Source organism: Anopheles coustani, chromosome 2 (genome assembly GCF_943734705.1).
Source record: "Anopheles coustani chromosome 2, idAnoCousDA_361_x.2, whole genome shotgun sequence".
In the NCBI taxonomy this organism is placed as follows: Eukaryota; Metazoa; Arthropoda; class Insecta; order Diptera; family Culicidae; genus Anopheles; species Anopheles coustani.
The window spans coordinates 67,846,985-67,865,694 of record NC_071289.1 but is presented as its reverse complement, the minus strand read 5'-3'; the positions used below and the strand labels follow the sequence as shown (position 1 = coordinate 67,865,694).

General features: G+C 44.5%; 1 protein-coding gene across 3 annotated transcripts; it reads left to right on the top strand.

Annotated features, from left to right (window-relative positions):
* Positions 1-274: 274 nt before the first annotated feature.
* LOC131267154 (proton-coupled zinc antiporter SLC30A1) lies at positions 275-18,128 on the top strand. 3 transcript variants are annotated; one of them, XM_058269935.1, is made up of 10 exons: positions 275-632; positions 7,220-7,585; positions 7,680-7,804; positions 7,864-7,961; positions 8,033-8,160; positions 8,372-8,503; positions 8,578-8,965; positions 9,037-9,164; positions 16,670-16,748; positions 16,817-18,128. In XM_058269935.1, the coding sequence occupies exons 2-10, from the start codon at positions 7,409-7,411 to the stop codon at positions 16,882-16,884; spliced, it is 1,323 nt and encodes a 440-aa protein (XP_058125918.1). In that variant the 5' UTR covers positions 275-632; positions 7,220-7,408; the 3' UTR covers positions 16,885-18,128. The 3 variants fall into 3 exon arrangements, with proteins under 3 accessions (XP_058125918.1, XP_058125916.1, XP_058125917.1); XM_058269933.1 differs by lacking the exons at positions 16,670-16,748; positions 16,817-18,128 and adding an exon at positions 9,517-10,452; XM_058269934.1 differs by lacking the exons at positions 275-632; positions 16,670-16,748; positions 16,817-18,128 and adding exons at positions 987-1,098; positions 9,517-10,452.
* The last annotated feature ends 582 nt before the right edge of the window (positions 18,129-18,710 follow it).

Here is an 18,710-nt window from a genome sequence, read left to right as displayed (position 1 = left end):
GAATCCGTCAAAAGGGATTCGAATCTTTAGAATCCGTCAAAAGGGATTCGAATCTTTAGAATCCGTCAAATGGGATTCGAATCTTTAGAATCCGTCTAGGGATCGAATCTTCGAATCTTCCGAGTCCCGATTCTGCCAACACTAGCACGAACATTGCTGGCGAGCAAGATGATTAAATACTGAATATATAGTGTGTATTTATCTTGGGGTAGGGGGTGCAGTGTTTTCTTATCATTTGTCAAACATTGCACGAACATTGCTGGCGAGCAAGCCAGTTCCCGTAGAATTCTCGACACGCACGGGTCGGTCATATCGGCGTGGACTGCGTTTGGTGCAGCAGTTCGAGACGTGCAGTTGATAGCTAGGAAAAGGAGCTTACGGAAAAGGCAGCTGGACTGCCGAACAAGTACCGTTGTGATCTGTGCGAAACGTATCAAGTTGTCCTATTTTGCTGCAGCGTTGTATCATCAGCTGAGTGCATTCGAGAAGTGCATGCAAGTGCAGAAAGGCAGGAAAGGAAAAAAGAAAAACGTATACAGTGCATTCTATTCAACACAGTGACCCGTTGGTGAGCAAGAGTTGTTGCTTCAATTCGATTCGTCGTCGTTCGTCTGTGTCCCGTTCATTCGAAGGTGCGTCATTGATTGCCGTTTAAAATCGTCAGTGAATCCCAAATTCGGGGGAAATCCAACCGGAGGAAAAAAAAGCACATTGGATACATGGGGCTATCTGCGATAGCATATTGCAAGGAAATTTCTCGACTGCTCTGGGCAGATTTCGTACGAGTGTGTGCTCGTCTGTCAATAGAAAACCATTAGCCACTGGAACGGTAGTTGCTGTCCTTGACTAGCCATTATTCTGGATCTAGTGGCATCAGACAAGTTTAAAGAAATCGCAAATCTCCTGGAATCGAAAGCCTGTACAAAACTCCTTGCTTTCATCTCGTGACAGCAAGTAGGTCCTTGAAGCACGAGAGACACAGACTTGGCCAACCAAATCTAGGTCCAATCTGGGGGTGTGTGTTGCGCATACGAACAGCCCGCGACCTGGAAAACACCTCCGAAATGTTCGCCAAGAATCGGGCCACGGTGATAGTATGTATGTCGCTTGATTTCATAATATTTCCATGTTTTTTTTTTATATTGCCTATCCGTAACGTGCTCTCCGAGGACAGTTTCCTCGCGGGCATCCCCTTGTTCTTGGTAGCTTGCGTGCGGAACTTTGCGTCCCTTTTTTTCATCCTACAGCATGTGCCAAGACGCGAGTTTTACGTCCGTCCCTTACTGTAGCTAGAAACAATTTTGCACTCGTTACGCTAGCGCCCGCCGCGGAATGGCAGTAAGATGGAAACAAAGAATAGATCATTGAGAAGTAAAGCTACATAAAGGAAGAAACACGCCTCTCCGGCAGTAGCGGTCCGCTAAGTGAGGAAAAATAGCGTCTTCATGTCTCGTGGCGGATGTCCATGGAAAATTGGTACGAAACAAAAAATATCGCCAGCAGAAGAGAACGCTTTTACGTCAGCTGATGGTGTCGAAGCCAATTTGAATGATTTTTATTATTCTCTGAGATTCAAGAAACAAGATATACATTTACACATTCGATTACTGATAAAGTTTGGAGTAAGAATACTCTTCTAATAGATTTGCTTGTCGTCCGGTAAAAAAACAGGAATGAACTGAAATGCCACTTGAGAGCATGGCTAGATTTCCTTAGTTACAGGAAGAGTAAAGTAAAGAAGTGATTGCCAGGAACCAAAGATTGCTCCATCCCGCCAATCGATAGATTTACAAAGGTAGACAATTTTTGCACACGTTACAAGGGTCATTTGCTTACCCGTTTTAACTACGTATCAAAGACCATAGTATTTTTGCTGTTATGTTTGTCCGATGTTGGTGGTTTCGTGGCGTTAGATGAATACTTGAAGGAAAATACGTTGTCAAAATGCTTATAAAGCAACCCTATCGCCAATCATTCAGGGAGAATTCAACGACCGCGATCTGATCTGGTCAACCTTCGTGAAATAACACACACATGGCTGGGTGCTGAGAAAGAATTGTCCCTATAGGATAAGAGTGCTAAGCTTTTTACAATCCCCTCGGGAGGTAACATCATGTGTAGTAGGTAGTTGTGGATGGTAGACCCGAGATTATAATTCATTTCCGAGCTTCATTACGTGCAGTTGATTCTAGTAGCCGATAGCTTTTTCTTTTCGGATGGTTGGGTGATAGCAATTCGACATTCAACACGTCGTGAGACTAAGCACGACGACAGGTGAGTGACGAATTGGTTAATCTCCAAACGCACGTATTTACTCATCCCTCTTATCGCCGGGGACCCCGGGAACCGTTATCGCTACAGCCATATAAGATTTCCATCCGACGTCCGACACAGCGTAGGTGATGCCTTTTGGCTTGGTTGATGTAGCAACAGTACAGCACCCATGATTTCCGTTGTACTGCGAACGCCAAGCCAGTCTGGTCCAAACACAAGGCATTCATCCAAGGCATTCTACTTTGTTGTGACCAAGGATTCCTAGGTCCTTGTACATTTCGGTACGGCCGATGCCAACCTTGTAACTTTGCCACGTCACCGTTAAAGAGAGAAGAAGATGTTCGCCAGCGATAGTGACAACGGAAGACCCCGTGGCAGTGGACCTCATTTCCAGGACCAGCAAAAATGAGGTGATGGCACACAACAACCGGCACGGCCATGCGTATGCCCTACTTGTTCCACGCGCTGGAGTACACAAGCTTGCCACAAGCACGATGGACGACGCACGTTGAGAATAGTAAAGCTCGCTTTACCATTCGCTCTTCCCGCGTTCGCGGCTCGTATCCATAGCAACAAGGTGCAGAATCGCGGTCTATGGGCGCTTGCCGCATCCAACGACCGACAGTGACGGGTTTTTGCGCGTATTTCTGCCCATATTGTACCGAGTCGCGAATTCCAGCTGTGTCTTTTGTGTTTGCAATGCTAATATGATTATTTTGTATGATTCACATTCGGTGGGATTTTTTAAGCACGTGCTGCCGTTCGGTCAATTAAATCGCGTCGTTCGTCAAGTGCCCCGGCTTGTTCATACACATCGCGACGCTCGCCGGAAGCGTGATACCCATGAGGTTGTAATTTTTTTTCCAAACGATAGCGAGCCAATTGAATGCGTGCAAATTGTACTATATTTATCGACAGCCCTTAAGAGTCCTAAAGTCTAAAAGCTATCATCAAATTTACTTTCCCGCAACGATTGCCAAGCGTGAGTGATAATAACTTGGGACTTATCAGATTGTTGACCGATTCCGAGTTCGCAGTCTATGTGTGCAAGTTTGTATCCGTCCACTTACAACTGCATCATGCTCAGTAGCACGTGTTCGAAAAAAGGTAGTGTTTAATTCGATCGTTCATTACATGGATCTACTGTAAACTTTAGTTATTATGGATACAACTCATCTCACACTCGCTGCTATCTCGTCCTATTTAAAGTTCTGTACCAATCACCAGCCTGTCATTTGGGACGATAAACTTGGATGACCTCGAACGTGCTATCCCGCACAAGGTCCCCCTTTCCGGTGTGTGCCACTTTTCTTGTGCAAAGCAGCGATTCCGCTGCTCTTCCTCCAGCAACCGAGGGAGATGATGCTGCATTTACTATCATCAAAAACCGCCCGACCAGAGAACGTTAGAATATGCATATAGCTAACGTAGTATGGCTTCGGATGGCTTTGTTCGGTTTTTCTTGCGCTTGTGGTTCGCCCCGTTCCATCAGAGCTTAGTTTTCCATTGTCCCTTAAGAAGAAGTTCTTTGTGTCCGTCGAAGCTATAGAACACCGACACAAGTCGCCTGGTAAACCCGTGAGCTGCTGGTAACCCCCTCTGTCATAACTTCGTACAACCTCCACCACCCCCGGTGGTGCATGTCTGAAGGGCAATGCTTCAAGAATACAAAAAGAAGCAGTGGCATCTTCGTTGCATCCGTCTTGTCAATTTTTTTTTGCAACACCATATGGCGGAGATTTGTTCTGCGAAACAGGTTCTGAACCGGTGAACAAATCTGCTTTTGCATTGGTTTGGTACTTCGTTTGCTGTGGCAGCTTCTGGAGATATACGTTTTGCCATCCAAACGGAGGCCTCCCGATAGGATACGTGCCATAAACATCTGCAACAGGACCGGGGCAGAAAGAAGATTTGAATTAAATTTTTGGCCCCATTTTTGTCGCTTCCCCCCTAGTTCGCGGGCGTTTATTTCGTGGCGTGTCTCAAAACCTCGCGGGTGTTCCGGACAACATGAAGTTTTTACTTTTTAATTTTTGATTGTGAATCGAAGCAATGCATACGAATTTTTAAGCTAGTGGAATGTACAATGTTCTGCTTGTTTATTAAGGATATTGATTGATTATTCTTTTCCACTAAGTGGATTGTAAAGAAAACAAATAAATTGGAATATCGAGGAGATACTGAAAGCATTCTTAAAAATATCTTATCCAACTCTGCTAGAATTTGCTCTTCGTTTCACCTCAATTTGATGGAGCTGATATGAATCATGATCGCTTAGTAGTAACATAGATCAATTAGATTATGCAAAACATACTTATTAAATAGTTTACGTGTACGATTGATCAGTGAAGACTAAAGTAATCAAAAAAGTCTTAGTGTAATATTTTAACAGTGTCTTGTAGAATAATATTTCTGTTGAATTAAAAATGGCTTATTCTTCAAAAACATATTATCTTATTGCTTGAAATGGGAGTAATTTTGAAGAAAAAAAACATGTAGCGCTAAATACGTTGTTTTCTTATCAGAATGGCGCTGTGTTCAATTTTTGTATTAAACAGTTTCCCACAAGGATCGCCATCGGTCCAGAAAATTTGGGTTAAATAGACAGTAATAATGTGTGGCACCGACGTACCTTCACGGCGAAGTGCGCCTCAGCGAGAAAAATGGGACAAACGATTAGAAGAAGCTCGTTGAAGGCTAATGAACTAGGTGATTAGTAAGCACTGCAAGTAAGCTGCCCCACGCGCCTCGGTCCATGTGTCCGCAAACCGGGTGATAAGAGATTTCCGACAAACGGCCATATCGCACACACATGGCGGGTGGTAAATCGCGTTCGCAACAAGGTTGACATATCTTATCCCCCTCGACGGCTTCTCGATGCAAATTGGGGCATTTTTTTAAAACCATCATCATCTTGCCAACGGTAGTGCACACGCGCTTTGAGTTCCCAGATATCCCCCTGCAACTCACTGGAAAGGTTTCCTTTTTGCGGAATAAAATATTCTCACTTCGGTTTGCTTTTTTTATTTTTAGTAAAAAATGCCATCATCAAGGCGTGTGTGCCAGCCGTTCCCGGATGTCTGTGTGTGCGTGTGCTGTAAAATGATGAATTGGGAAATGATTGCCCGGCAAATCGATAGCGATCGGTACGAAAATGGCAGGCATTGCAGGCCGTATCGTCGGTTCAGCGTTATTATCTACTGCTTAGCGAATCAATTGTATGAAACAATGTTGCGACAATAGTATCTGCTTATCCCACAGAAAATAAAGCAATTTCGATGAGGTTTTCGACAAGCGAACGATACGTAAAAATTGTGTAGTAACTGTACATCAGCCCTCAAAAAGAAGGTCTGAGTGCATTGGCTCAATCGTATACAAAAGAGCAACATAGAAGACAACAACTATAACAAACTAAAGGAATGCGAGGAAAACAACTATAACAAACTAAAGGAATGCGTTCGAAGGGAAGAAGTTCCAAGCGCCAAGATGATTACAATTGCTTAATCAAACGATCAATAACCGTTGACCCCAGCGTCTGGAGGGTGGCGTAAAGTAAAGTGCCCTGTTTTTTGTTGCTGCACTACGTGTATGTGATCGCAATTCAAGTTGGATCTTGAAGCCAATTTTTTGAAAATTGGGAGGATAATATTATGAGAAGCTCATGTACAACATTGTAAATTAAACGCTTCCTGCCGGGATTAGTTCGAAATCGCTATGTCTGAGTTCTCAAAACTCAGCCATGCCCCTAGGCTCCGGATGTACCAGATTTAAGCTTTTGTTAACTCATTCTTTAGCAATTCCGTTACCGTCAACGTGTTTAACTCCGTCCCCTAGGGTTAATTTGGAAAACCAACTCACTCTCACTTTCAATGTCAATCGCCTTCAGTCACACACAAGTGGCTTCGGGTTGAATCAACCGAAACCCAACACCAAATAAGCGATGATTGACGTGAGAAGCAGCAAAGATATGCCATTAATCTGCAGGCCACCAACGCGTACAATGTAGGCTGTATCCGCAAAAAATGAAAATAACACTTACCGTCTCAGGGAGTCTTGGGTTATAGGAGTTTTATAAAATTCGTAAACCTCTGGGACACCACCTTACGCGCCTCCCCCGCGTTTATGGGGGGAATTTTAAGGAGGACACTGTTGCGCTATCGTCTTCAGTTCGACACAAACCGAAGAGCAGAGCAACCACAACTAACAAAAATATCGCAGGGTAGTGGAAAACCTTGAGCTCCTTTCCAGGTGGCGCATGTACACGCCGTTCGGCCCGCATGCAAAACAGTTTACCAAACATTTATCAATATTTTCTTTGTGTGTGCTATCATTTGGGATTGAAAAATCGTGTTTTAAATTTCAAATGTCAAAATAAATATTTAGGAGTAGAAATGTATTTTATTGACTATCTAAACGCTTCAATAGAGTTCTTAAGATCAGTTTAAACAACAGAGGCATAAACTTTACGTTACAGTATAATTTTCAGTGTATCTATTATTTGACTGGTTGGGTCATATTGAATGTCTGAAAAAAATTAAGGATGAACTTATTTTCAAATAGTAAATATTACGCTAATTGGATGAACCGTCTCCTGATCGGTTAATGATGCGGACATTAAGTTGAGAAGTCGTTGCACGCTGTGCTTTGTCGCCGTCCGTTTGCATGCATTTTCCATGGAGCTCTTCGACCTTTTCCAGCCAGCAACTACACAAAGAACCTTATTTGAGGAAACTCGCAATAGAGTCGGTTGCTTTGAGACCGAAGAATGGACGTGGCTGGAATCTACTCAGCTGTTTATAGTTGCAACGTTGGCAATAATAAATAGTCGGCAGAAAATGACTGAGAGTTGATCAAAAACAACTGTCTCGTTGGCAGCGAAGCATCACACGATCGTACTTGAATACAAAGAAGGCTAACATTTCCGCGTTTCCTGTTGTTATTTCAGAACAAACCCGCCCGGCCAACTGATCGATCCCGATGCTGCCTCCGATAATTTGAATACGCTGACAACCCCTGGTTCGAACGGCGGTGGTGTTTCGTAAAGGGCGACGATCCCTTTATATTTTTCCCAGGACAAGGAAGGTGAAGTGGTAGTACTTCATTCCGCAGACTACGTACAAAAACAACCAAAACGATGGCCAAATTCAGCGGGAAAAAATGCCGTCTACTGACGGTGATGTCGTTGACGGTATTTTTCTTCTTCGTCGAAATCGTCGTCGGCTACCTGACGAATTCCATGGCCCTGGTGGCCGATAGTTTTCACATGCTGGGTGATATTGCGGCACTGGTTATATCTTTTCTCTCGATAAAGGTAGGTGTTGGTTTCCCCTGGTTGCCATAAAGAATTTCTAGCTCTGTTTGTCTATGTTTTGTCTATGTAATGTTCTATGTTTTGTCCATCCTAGATGTCGCCCAAAAAGTGGTCCAAAAATACATTCGGTTGGGCGCGAGCGGAAGTGCTCGGCGCGCTGGTGAATGCAGTATTCCTAATTGCCCTTTGCTTCAGTATTACCATTGAGGCGTGTAAAAGGTAGGCGAATGCACTTTTATTTTCGATCCTTTAAGCTAATTATTCCCTGTGTTATTTAGATTTATCGAGGTAGAGCATATCCACGAACCAGAGCTGCTGATTGCCGTTGGCGTAATTGGGCTACTGGTGAATCTGCTTGGACTCTGCCTTTTGCACAGTGAGTTGATGGAGAGATGTGTATGAGATGGAATTATTTACTATTTTTCTTTCATTCACCAACGTCTGCAGAACACGGTGGAGGGCATATTGGACACTCTCACGGTGGAGGCCTTTCGCAGGCGAAGCAAATGGGTGGATCGCACGGAAATTTGGCCAATACGGACGACAATGAGAACAAATCATTCATGTACCAACAGGTAAGATAATATAGTGGATGACCGTTAAGTATTGAAAAGGAAATTTGGGTTTTGAAAGAGGATTTTTAAATTAGATGGTCGGAAAGTACAACATATGCACTGCGATATTCATACTCCAAAGCCCAACTATGAAGAAACTGTGAAGAAGGCCTTGGAATGAAAGTTTAACAAAACAGTCATTTCTATGTTGTTTCTTTCCTTCATTCGACAGAATGGTACAGCTGCGAAAAAACCAGCCCACCACGGACATTCGCACGATTCCTCTCAGATGAACATGCGAGGCGCATTTCTGCACGTGCTGAGCGACGCCCTCGGTAGCGTGGTGGTAATCATCAGTGCCCTGGTAAGTACAGTCGGTTGACATTCGGTGTCCCGAAGCCTCCACTAATTGGTTGCCATCTCCCGTTTTTTTTTTAGATCGTCAAGTACACCGACTGGAAGTACAAGCTGTACATGGATCCGGCACTTTCGGTGCTGCTGGTGGTACTCATCCTGAAATCTGTCTGGCCGCTGCTCCGCGAATCTGCACTCATCCTGCTGCAGACCGTCCCGACGCACATCCAGGTCGATGCGATTCAACGGCGCCTACTAGAGAAGGTGGATGGAGTATTGGCAGTGCACGAATTCCACGTTTGGCAGCTCGCGGGTGATCGCATTATCGCCTCCGCACACATCCGCTGCCGAAATCTGTCAGAGTACATGAAAATTGCCGAGCGGGTGAAAGAGTTCTTCCACAACGAGGGCATCCACTCCACCACGATACAGCCGGAGTTTGTCGAAATCGAAGCGCTCAACAGTTTTTCCGGTAATTTTCTTATTGCCTGCGTTGTACGTTCAAATCTCAACTTGCTTTTGCTTGATATTACCTTTCCCCAGGATCGGACGGGTTTTCCAACAGCCTGAATGGCAGTGCGACTCAGGACTGCTGCGCCCTGGACTGCCCAACGACGGACGAGAGTAGTTGTATCAAAGCTACATGCTGCCAAAACAACAATAACATTAAGGTAAGTACGTACCCAAAATGTATGAAATGAAATTCAATATCAACACACCAGGATTGGGGGCGGGAGAAGGAATATCGTTACGCTGTCATTGCGGGCGCGTCGTGTGTCAATATCGACTCCGTTTCTACGTGAACGAAAACAAAATCCATGCATGGCCTGTTATTCTTATGTCTTTCTTTTTTTTGCATATTTTTTTATTTCATTTTTTTTACAAAATCTTCCTATGTTCGCGCTTTCTTGTCGGACGTCCCGTTGCGTTTCTGCCGTGGGGTTGCACGGGCGCTTAAAAAAATGAACATAAAAATCAAACAAACACGGTGCGGCGCTCGCTTCCAATTCCGAACTTGCCTAGCCGGTGGTGGTGATCGATAAGGGTTCGGCTCCGCCGTCCATGACCGTCATGGTGAAGTCCGGTGTCGTAGACGGAGATCACAACCAGCAGGCGGATACAAACACGTTCAGGACGCTGGCTAGCGACGCACTGCTCACTGGCGCAGATGATGAGCGACAGGAGGAGGAGGAGGATGAGTGATAGGAAACCACCATCTAAACACTCGTGTTGCCCTCTTGTTGTGGCAATGGGAGGTATCGTCAAGAAGAATGATAGTGCATGGCCAAATGCAATCATATCCCAGAAAAAAGAAGTAAGGCATACAAATCGCTACGATTGCGAAGGTGGTATGCGGTACGTGAGAAGAAGGTGTGTCAGCTTTTATTTCCCCATTAACCCCGCTCCCCGCCTCCTAGCTTAGGGAAACGGCGATGAAGTGTGTCGCGAGTGTTTCGAATGTTTCGCTTCATTGGTTATTATTTTGTGTTTCGAGGCGACGTGTTTCCGACATTGTCGTGTCTTGATGCCCGAAGGAAGTATAGGGGAAACGGTTTATACCCCCATCGGTGAAGGTAGAAATAAACAGGGCCGCGTCCCATCCGTTGCACACAGAATGTTCCGCTCGGCCGTAAAGCGATTTACGGCGTTTTGTGACTTTGTTGTGTTGACCGTTTCATTGTTTGTTGGATGGTCTTGTTAGTTGGTTGCGATTTGTTTTAGTATAACTAGGAAACAATCCGGCCATAGTGATAGATTTATGACTTTACCCCGTCTAGCAGGGCATAGGAATATTTTACAAATGATTAGTTAAAGTAAATTCCCTATCGAACTTTAGGATCTTTGTTGTATGATGGAGTATGCGTAAGAAAAAAATCGCTTGGTTTGTAATATCGCTAGGGTTATCCCATATTCCTTTCTTTCCCCTACCTAACTATCAAAATTTTGGTTTAGAAAGTAGCTACTTGAAATGGACAAACTTTCTTCGTATTACTAAAGGTACTTTAGAGATTATTTATACAGCTTGAACTGCTGAGATGCTTTAAAAATTTGCCTCATATGTAAAGTATTATTTAAGGATAATTCGTTTTTTTCATCGGAGATAACAATCGCTAGCTTATGTAAACAAATGTCAACTACCTCGACAGTACAAAAAGAGCAGTGAAACAACATTGTATTCATAATTATATTCGTAATCATAATAAAAACAAAATATACGAATTTTCTATGCAACAATTTTTTAAATTAGAAGAGCAATTTAATTGCCCCTGCTCTTGAGGGCCGAGAGGCAGATCCAGCGTCTTTTCCACACGGTGGGTGGGTGGCCAAAACCCACAACTCTGTGGGTTTTTCATTGCGGTCTGCGCTCTTTATGCTGACAAACCGTAAACAACAACATTGTTAGATACTTACTGGCAAACCCTACCCAACGGCCGCTCTGTGCAGAATATGCTCCATAGCCCTTCGAGGTGCAGATATCGTTTTGGTTCTTGTTCATCTCTTTGCTTCCTTTTTAAAGTGTTTTGTCCTCCATTGTCTGCCATAGCAGTACAATCCGTCGTGCAGTTGGTAGCGTTCTTATGTGCTGCATTTATTCCCTTCTGTGCGAATAGCGAGAATGCTTCGCTCCGGAGTGGAGCATTCGGATACTCGCCTTCCGCTTAGTGTCTGTTGCCAAACGCAGCCATCGTTCCTGGCTCAGTAGTAGCTCAATTTACCCGCTGGAAACGGAGTACGAACGTGGTGGCAGAAGGATGCGTTTGCGCAAAGCGCAGCTTGTGTGCTGGGTGGTTGGTTCGCTGACGATTCCTGGTTTCCCCCCAACATTGCAGGAAATTAGAGTCCAGACAACCCACTACGTTTGTCCCGACGTGCTGTAGGAAAGGGTTAAAATCGTCGTTTTGTCAATATTTGTCTGTAACGGAGAAGAACTAAAAAAATAACAGTAAAGACGAGGATGTGGGTGCCTTATTTATTTCAAGGATGCATGTCTCCAATTTATATGTTTGGCACCAATGTTGTTGAAAGACACACAAAGAATATAAGCAGTACAGTGTATACGAAGAACAGTTATATTTGGATTTGTGTCCCTGCAAGTTACGTTTAGTTAAAAATTTCATTTCGTTTTTTCAATCATTCATTGCGATTTTTATGTATATGTTGGAAAACTCTTATTCGATTATTCCAGATTTCTTTCGAACGATGTTTACCATTATTTGTTTTGTTACATTTTGTTATGTTCTTTAAATAAGTGAAAAGCGTGTCTCCCTAAACAAGCGTCTAGGGAGATTATTTCTTGCACTGCCGGTAATGTGAGACGTTATTTGTTTTTTTTGCGTATCCTTTGTTTACTACTCCACTCTGTTCCTGCTTTCCTTTCTACCACGCAATCCGGTACCGCCAGTTGTTGGTCGGTGCGGTTCTTCGCTCCTCTGCCCTGTCTGGACGGTTGATATGCACCGTTTGGCGGAAAATGTAACGGGTAGACAACGGAACGAAGCGTTGCATAAGAAAGGTCCTTCTACCGACGCAGACCGAACGGAACCGAAACGAATCGAACCGAGTACGTCCCGGGAAGTGGTGGTGTTTTTGTTGCTCCACGTTTGGGTTTGGGTTGGGTCGCGATGCCACGATTGACGGGTTTGTGCATGCACCGTGCGAAAAGGGATATCCTGTTTCTCGCTCGTCTAGACCACCCACCCGTCCCTCAGAAAAGGTTGGGTAGTGTTCCCTCCCCCCTTGGGAAAGGAGGTCGACAGGGATGCATTCCGACGCCCGAAGTCATGCTGCAGAGGATGGGTTTGGGATGGGGTGGAGTGCAAGCCCGGCTTTTCCGTGCTGTGGTAGCAAGAAGCAAAAAACAATCCGTTTCCCCGTCACTGTAAAACACCCGGTTGTTGTGGTGTGACCGTGCCGGGTTTGACTGTGTGTGCATACGGACAGGATGCAGTTCGGGTTTTCCGGTGCACTGCGAGCGTAAAGCAAAACGTTGCACGAGAGCAACGGAGCAACCTGAGTCGAGCCAAAGGCAGGCCAGTTCTGTAGCGAGCGCCGGACTAGACGGCCGCATACAGGTCCCCTTTTTCAGACGGACAACCGTCGAGGACCAACTTCCTCATTTCCGCCGCACTTTCCTCCTTACGGTTTGTGCTTCTAAGTGTATTAAAGAGTAGCTAGCAAGGGAAAAGAGTGTCCATTTCGAGAGTAGACTTTTCTGGTGCTGTGTATTGTAACGCTGCCACTCGTTTCATTTCAAGTTATTCGTGAAAACAGTTTGTTTCTCTATGGTGTGCCGTTTACGGGCTCGGTAAGGTGTTCCGTGCAATGAGTGGAACGGTTATACTATCGAAGACTGTGGCCAGACAGCGCCCCCAGTCCAAGGAATCCATTATAATGTCTGGTGTAAAGAATATGACCGCCGCCGGTGCCAAGAAGGGAGGTGCAAGTGTTGAAGAGAATATCGTCGTTAAACCGAAAGCATCCACTACGACTGACATGGTAAAGGACCTGGTGCGTGACAATCGCCGGTTGGTAAAGGATCTGATGGCATTGCTGGCGATCCGGGAGGCGACCAAAGATACCACCATCATTACTGGAACCGCCGAAGAGGAGGGTCACGGTGCGATCCCGTGCTGCCCCGGCCGGGTGCCAGTAGTAAAAAACCGGCCGGGAAATGATGGCGGCGACAGAGTGATTGCACTGCGGGCGGTTGGCGGTGGCCCGGGCACGAAGGCGAAGGCGGTGGCAGCTGCAGTTGCATCACTGCTGCATCACACGGCGACGAAAGAGTTTTCCTCGCTAGCCGGGGAAATGATAGCGATAGCAGATGACAGTAACGAGCGCGAGGTTGGTGGAGTCCTTGGAGAGATCGGAGACTGCACGAATGACGACGAGACTGACCCGATGCCGCCGGTGATGCTGCACGCAGACGCAGCTGCAGCGGATGCGAGCACGAACGGGAACGAAGCTACCGGTGGCGAGAACATTCCCGAACCGATACATTCAGCTATGATGAACGAGAAGGACGAACAAGATGAAAAACACCCGTCTGGGATGTCCAATGCAACGCCGGGCGATGCGATGGCGCATTCAGCAGTGGGGGGTTTTCTGTCTGGATCGGTTCCGGTTCACACGCCTCGTGCCGGAACTCCACTGTTTTCTTCCCATGCGTCTTCGGCACAATCGTGTGACTATTGCATGGCGGGTGTCCCACCGAAACCGGTTACCGCGGAACTGACACTCGAGCAGAAACTCGACAAGCTACTAGACATTGTGGTGAAGATCAAGACGGATATGCATCGGCGCATAGATCGATTGGGGCGACGCGTGGAACAGATCCACCTGGACGTACAGTTGAACATCGACAGCACGGATCGGGCGCTACTACGCAACGACTTGTTACTAATCGGCATCCCTTACCGAGAGCGGGAAGATTTACAGCACTACTTTCGACAAGTTTGTCATGCGCTAGAGTACACAGAGGATGATATTCCTCAGGTGGATATCCGAAGGCAGCGGCCCGCCCGTCGCCGCCGCAACAGTCAACCGGGACAACACCGTGCGGCGTCGTGCGATCGGAACGTCACGAAGGCGGCAGGTGAACCGCAAGAGCAACATCCGGCACCGATCGTAGTAGAGTTTATGTTCAAAACACTGCGCGATCAGTTCTACCGGGCGTACCAGGCGAAGCGGGTCCTTCGCCTATCGGATGTTGGATTCAGCAGCGACCGTCGGTTCTTCGTCAACGAGGTACTAACGCGCTACAATCAGAAGCTTATGGGAGAAGCCGTGCGGCGGAAGCGAGCCGGGCTGCTGCACTCCGTCTACACGGTCGATGGCGTCGTCTACGTGCAACGTGCCGCCGGCGAGAAGGGCACCAAAGTGACGACCTTTACTAGCATGAACTGACTGTTAACACACAACGTCAACGGGAAGAAGGCCCGCACGGTGGTCAACACGTAGAATATTTCCATATCGAAGGAACATACACAGGGCTCGAATAAACACACACAAAATTGTAACAATATAAAACGCTGCCATTTTAAACAAAAGAATGAAAAGAATAAGAGAAGAGTGAAAAAAGCTGGGAAATATAAAGAGTTAACTTTAAGCATGAAATCACGTTGGAGAAAAAAGAACATTAAATTAGATGATGTTGTGAAAAACCAAATGAAATTACAATACGAATAACGGTTTATTACTCCTATTCTTGTAAACGCTAAATGATTATTGCAACAGAAAAATATTGCAATGAAGATGAACTATATTGGAGAAAACAGAAGCTATATAAAAATTTATATATACACAATCGAATAGAGGGCAAAGAAAAATAAACATAACCGAAACAATACATAAAAAGATGTTATTGGATTAAAGGAGAAGAAAAGATAAAGTCAAAAGGAACGTATAGAAATATTAGAGAGTTATATTTTACTGTATTCCTATGGCGAAGAGACATCCCGTAAACGGTCGAAGCAGAAGATGGAAACAAACCACTAAACATTAGACTGTTAAGGGAAATATCTAAGAAATAGTATTTTTATGTTTAAACAAATACACGAATAAGATTCGATACGATACGAAACTAGGCGATGCGTCGTAGAGGAGAGAGAAAAAAAGAAAGGAGATAATTAAACAGAAGCAAAACAGGAACTGATGATGTTGTGAGATGTTTTTTAGCTGTGATGTTTTAGCGGAGTTGAAATACGAGACCGATATGAGTTAACCTACAAGCGCAGTTGGCAGATAAAAGACCACAGAAAGGACTCATTGAGAGAAGCAAACAGTTGCGAATTATTACGCCACTGATCGACTCCACAATTAAAAGTGTGGAGAATTGCTAACGACAGTTTAAAGAGTTTAGAAAATATAACGAACATTGCAATGGGGTTCGCGGTAACTCTCTTCGTTCGACATCACATCTTATCGTAAATATGCCGTCACTATAACCATACTATAACCTACTACTCGTTGATGTTTTCTCCCTTTACCATTCGATTAATTTAGATTAGTCGTTTCCTTTAAGTACGCCATCGACTTTATGATCCCATCGGCGGGTTTCGATGGTTTCCATTCGGAAACGTTTATATCCTGCCCACATCTATAGATGAACAGAGAGAGCTGTTAACACGATTGCCACAGCACTCGTTGCCGTCGGCCAGAGTGCGCTTCATGAGGTGTTTAATTCTGTTACTTACTTGATATATTTGCGCTACGTTTACGTTTCTTCGTGGAGATGTTGTCTTATATACATCAAATAGAACGAAACAAAGGAAGATACAAATATTTAAATAAAATCCAAGAACAAAGGAAATATAAAAGTCTGATTCGAAGAAAATATAATACCATAACAATTAGAATGAACTATATCCAAATGCAGTATGTAGAAGTGTAAACGAAAACTCCTAACGAGAAAATCGACTGATTGAAGTACTAAACGAGCAGAGCATATAGGTTTGTGTCCTTTGGTGTGATTCGATGTGTACGCCGGTCATGATGGGCCTGCCTGATGGGCAAGGGTGTGGACGAATGTGTTTTGTTTGAACATTCTTATATTTTATGTGCGAACATATTCAGATGATCATTCTGCAGGAAGGCGATGCGAACCGTGTGTAAAACGATAACAGGAAAAAACAAGACAGAGCATTTATAAAAAAGTAAAATCCAGAGATGATAATTAAAAGTAACAGTAGAATCCTTCCAAAGTAAACTCTATAGATGGACCGATGAGAGATAATGTAATGAAAAATCTGGAGAGAGAATAAAGGAAATATAATGTATTCGTCACATATTACCTATATATTATTGATACCACACACGCACCATCAGACACTAGACTAGACAGAAAAATTTAAACTTTGCCATCATTCATCTGCTCAAGATCTCCTCCCTTTTACCATTTTACCTAAGACATCGTAGAGCGAACGCTATCCGTTACTTCGTAGAAAACATTAGGAGTCTATCTTCCTCCTTAACACATTCTATCATTGAACGAAAAGAAAGATTGCAATAAAAACGAACTACTATGATCCGTTCATGAACAGATGCCGTCTAAAGTGTTTTAATTACTTATTTTTTATTTAAAAAAAACAACTACTATTCACTTTTATTGTTTTGGCAAATTGTTCACCATTAATGAAATGTATGCGTTTATCTTTCTTTTATCCTTCAATTAAAGAATCAACCATCGTCACCAACTCCCTCGCCATTTTTATGTCGCCAAAGAAATTCCAGAAGCGGGAACGACGTGGAGTCAGGTAAGTAAAAACCCAACCACTTGTGTGCTATCGAGACAAAGCAAGCTGATGAACTTTTCCGTTTTCAGGGTCCTTACTTGATCAGAACAATCAAACTGCATCGAACGAGGATGCGCTGCCAAAAATCAACGTCTGACAGACAAATCCGATAAAAAGTAGCAAAAATCACTTAACCATCGGATCAGCATCATCCTCATCATCGTGTTCATCGAAGCGACAACCGGAAGTAGCTACCATAGTATTTAACAGCAGCAGCAGCACCCACAAACTGGAGGGAATAAGTTCCCCGTGTGCTCCACTAAGTGGGAAAGAGTGGGGAGAGGGTGACTGTGTCGGCGAGCGCGATATGCTATTTAACCTTGAATCGAGCCGGCTGTATCGGACCCGGCGTCACGGAGTTGTTGGCCGCGATGCGAGAAATCCAACCTTTTCTGAACCTCAGTCGACGGACGCACCATCCAACGTCGCAACAACTGGCACCAAACATTACACCTTACCGGCAATGCCGGCCCCGTGCAGCTTGCTGGAGAGCTACGTCACCGGAACTGGGTCCCCGTTGCGAAACCTGTACTGCCAATGCAAACACCACCACGATTCGTTACAGTGAACGATTACAATCCGGTTTGGTTGACCCCAGCAGGAGTGACAGAAAACCGAAATCAAATTTTAAACTACCTTACGAAACCCGTTTCCCGACGGGAACGTCATCGTTTTTTCGTCGTTGACCTTAGTTCAGCCCGTAGGGTGCTTAACTTTAGTAGCGAACAAATTTACAAATAGGTCCCCTCCGGTTCTGCAATCTCTTGCAGTCGTTGGATCCGTTTGTTATCCCCTTGAGATCCGTTTTAAAAGAGTGAGACCGGCCAGGCCAGATGATGACAACGGGAGGCAACCAGTTTAGTAAATCATGGATACGGTTACAACCGTATGCAGTGCAGCGTATTTTGTAATCGCGTGAGCTCCTTGCGAAGAAAAGGAAGACACAAATCCACACCTTTGCGGAGTTTGTGCGTTTTCTTTGATTGAGTATTTAGCAAAAGGGAGGTTGGTGGGTTGAGAACAAGGATTTTAAAGCATATAACGATCGAAATATTCGACTGGTACGCGCGCACAGGCTCAAACCACTGTTGTATTTCAAATTTGTACAACCTTCTAATTATCGTTTATATAGTTACTGGTAATTATCTTAGCTCTAGAAGATGACGACACTGACGAGGAGAGGTTAGAAGGTTGACTGTAAGCAGAAAGTATATCTGTGTTGCACTCTGTTGTGAGGTATTTAAGGAGAGCAACACGAACGCATATTTTTTTACTGTAACAAGCAGAAACAATAGAATTTAACGACAGGAGGAATGCAGAATAAATATTAACTGGAAAGAGCATCATGGTTATGGAGTGATTTAGGTTTTTAAGCGACAGTTTCCTTTCTGTCCCTCTGTTGCGTCGAAGCTACTCACGCTAAAACAAAGAGTTAAAGTGTGGCGTTGGCATAATTGCTCTTATGATACGGTGTACACAAAAGTATTTTGGTTTTTGCCCTGTTGGTAGTTAAGAACTTGTTCAATTGAGACCTCACCCTACAGATACACAGTCGGCAACATGAGCTGGGAACATTTTTTCTAAGCTCGGTGGCTGATCGGAATCGGGAGTGATAGAAATTGGTCTTAGTTAAAACAGTAACGGGATATAACCGAAAAAAGGTACCCAACCAATGGCAAACATTGTTACGAGAAACCTCGTCGTTTACAGGTGTTTAATCTAGTATGCAGCGTATCATATTTTTCCATGGTCAGTCCAAGTTGCTCTTCTATATTTGTAAGCCATTCGTTGAAACACAATCGATGAAAGAGGAAATTTCTCTTGTGTTGGAGACTATATTAGCACGTTTACTTAATTCGGGTCGAACAAGAAGGAACGCCGCCGCGACAGGAGGAAACCCGAAAATGTTCCGTCGCCTGTAGA

Bases quoted from the DNA above. Each gene is read 5' to 3' on its own strand.
- LOC131267154 (XM_058269933.1), top strand. From the start codon at position 7,409: ATGGCCAAATTCAGCGGGAAAAAATGCCGTCTACTGACGGTGATGTCG. The intron at 7,805-7,863 runs GTAGGCGAATGC...TGTGTTATTTAG, and splicing joins ACCATTGAGGCGTGTAAAAG to ATTTATCGAGGTAGAGCATA. The intron at 7,962-8,032 runs GTGAGTTGATGG...CAACGTCTGCAG, and splicing joins TGGACTCTGCCTTTTGCACA to AACACGGTGGAGGGCATATT.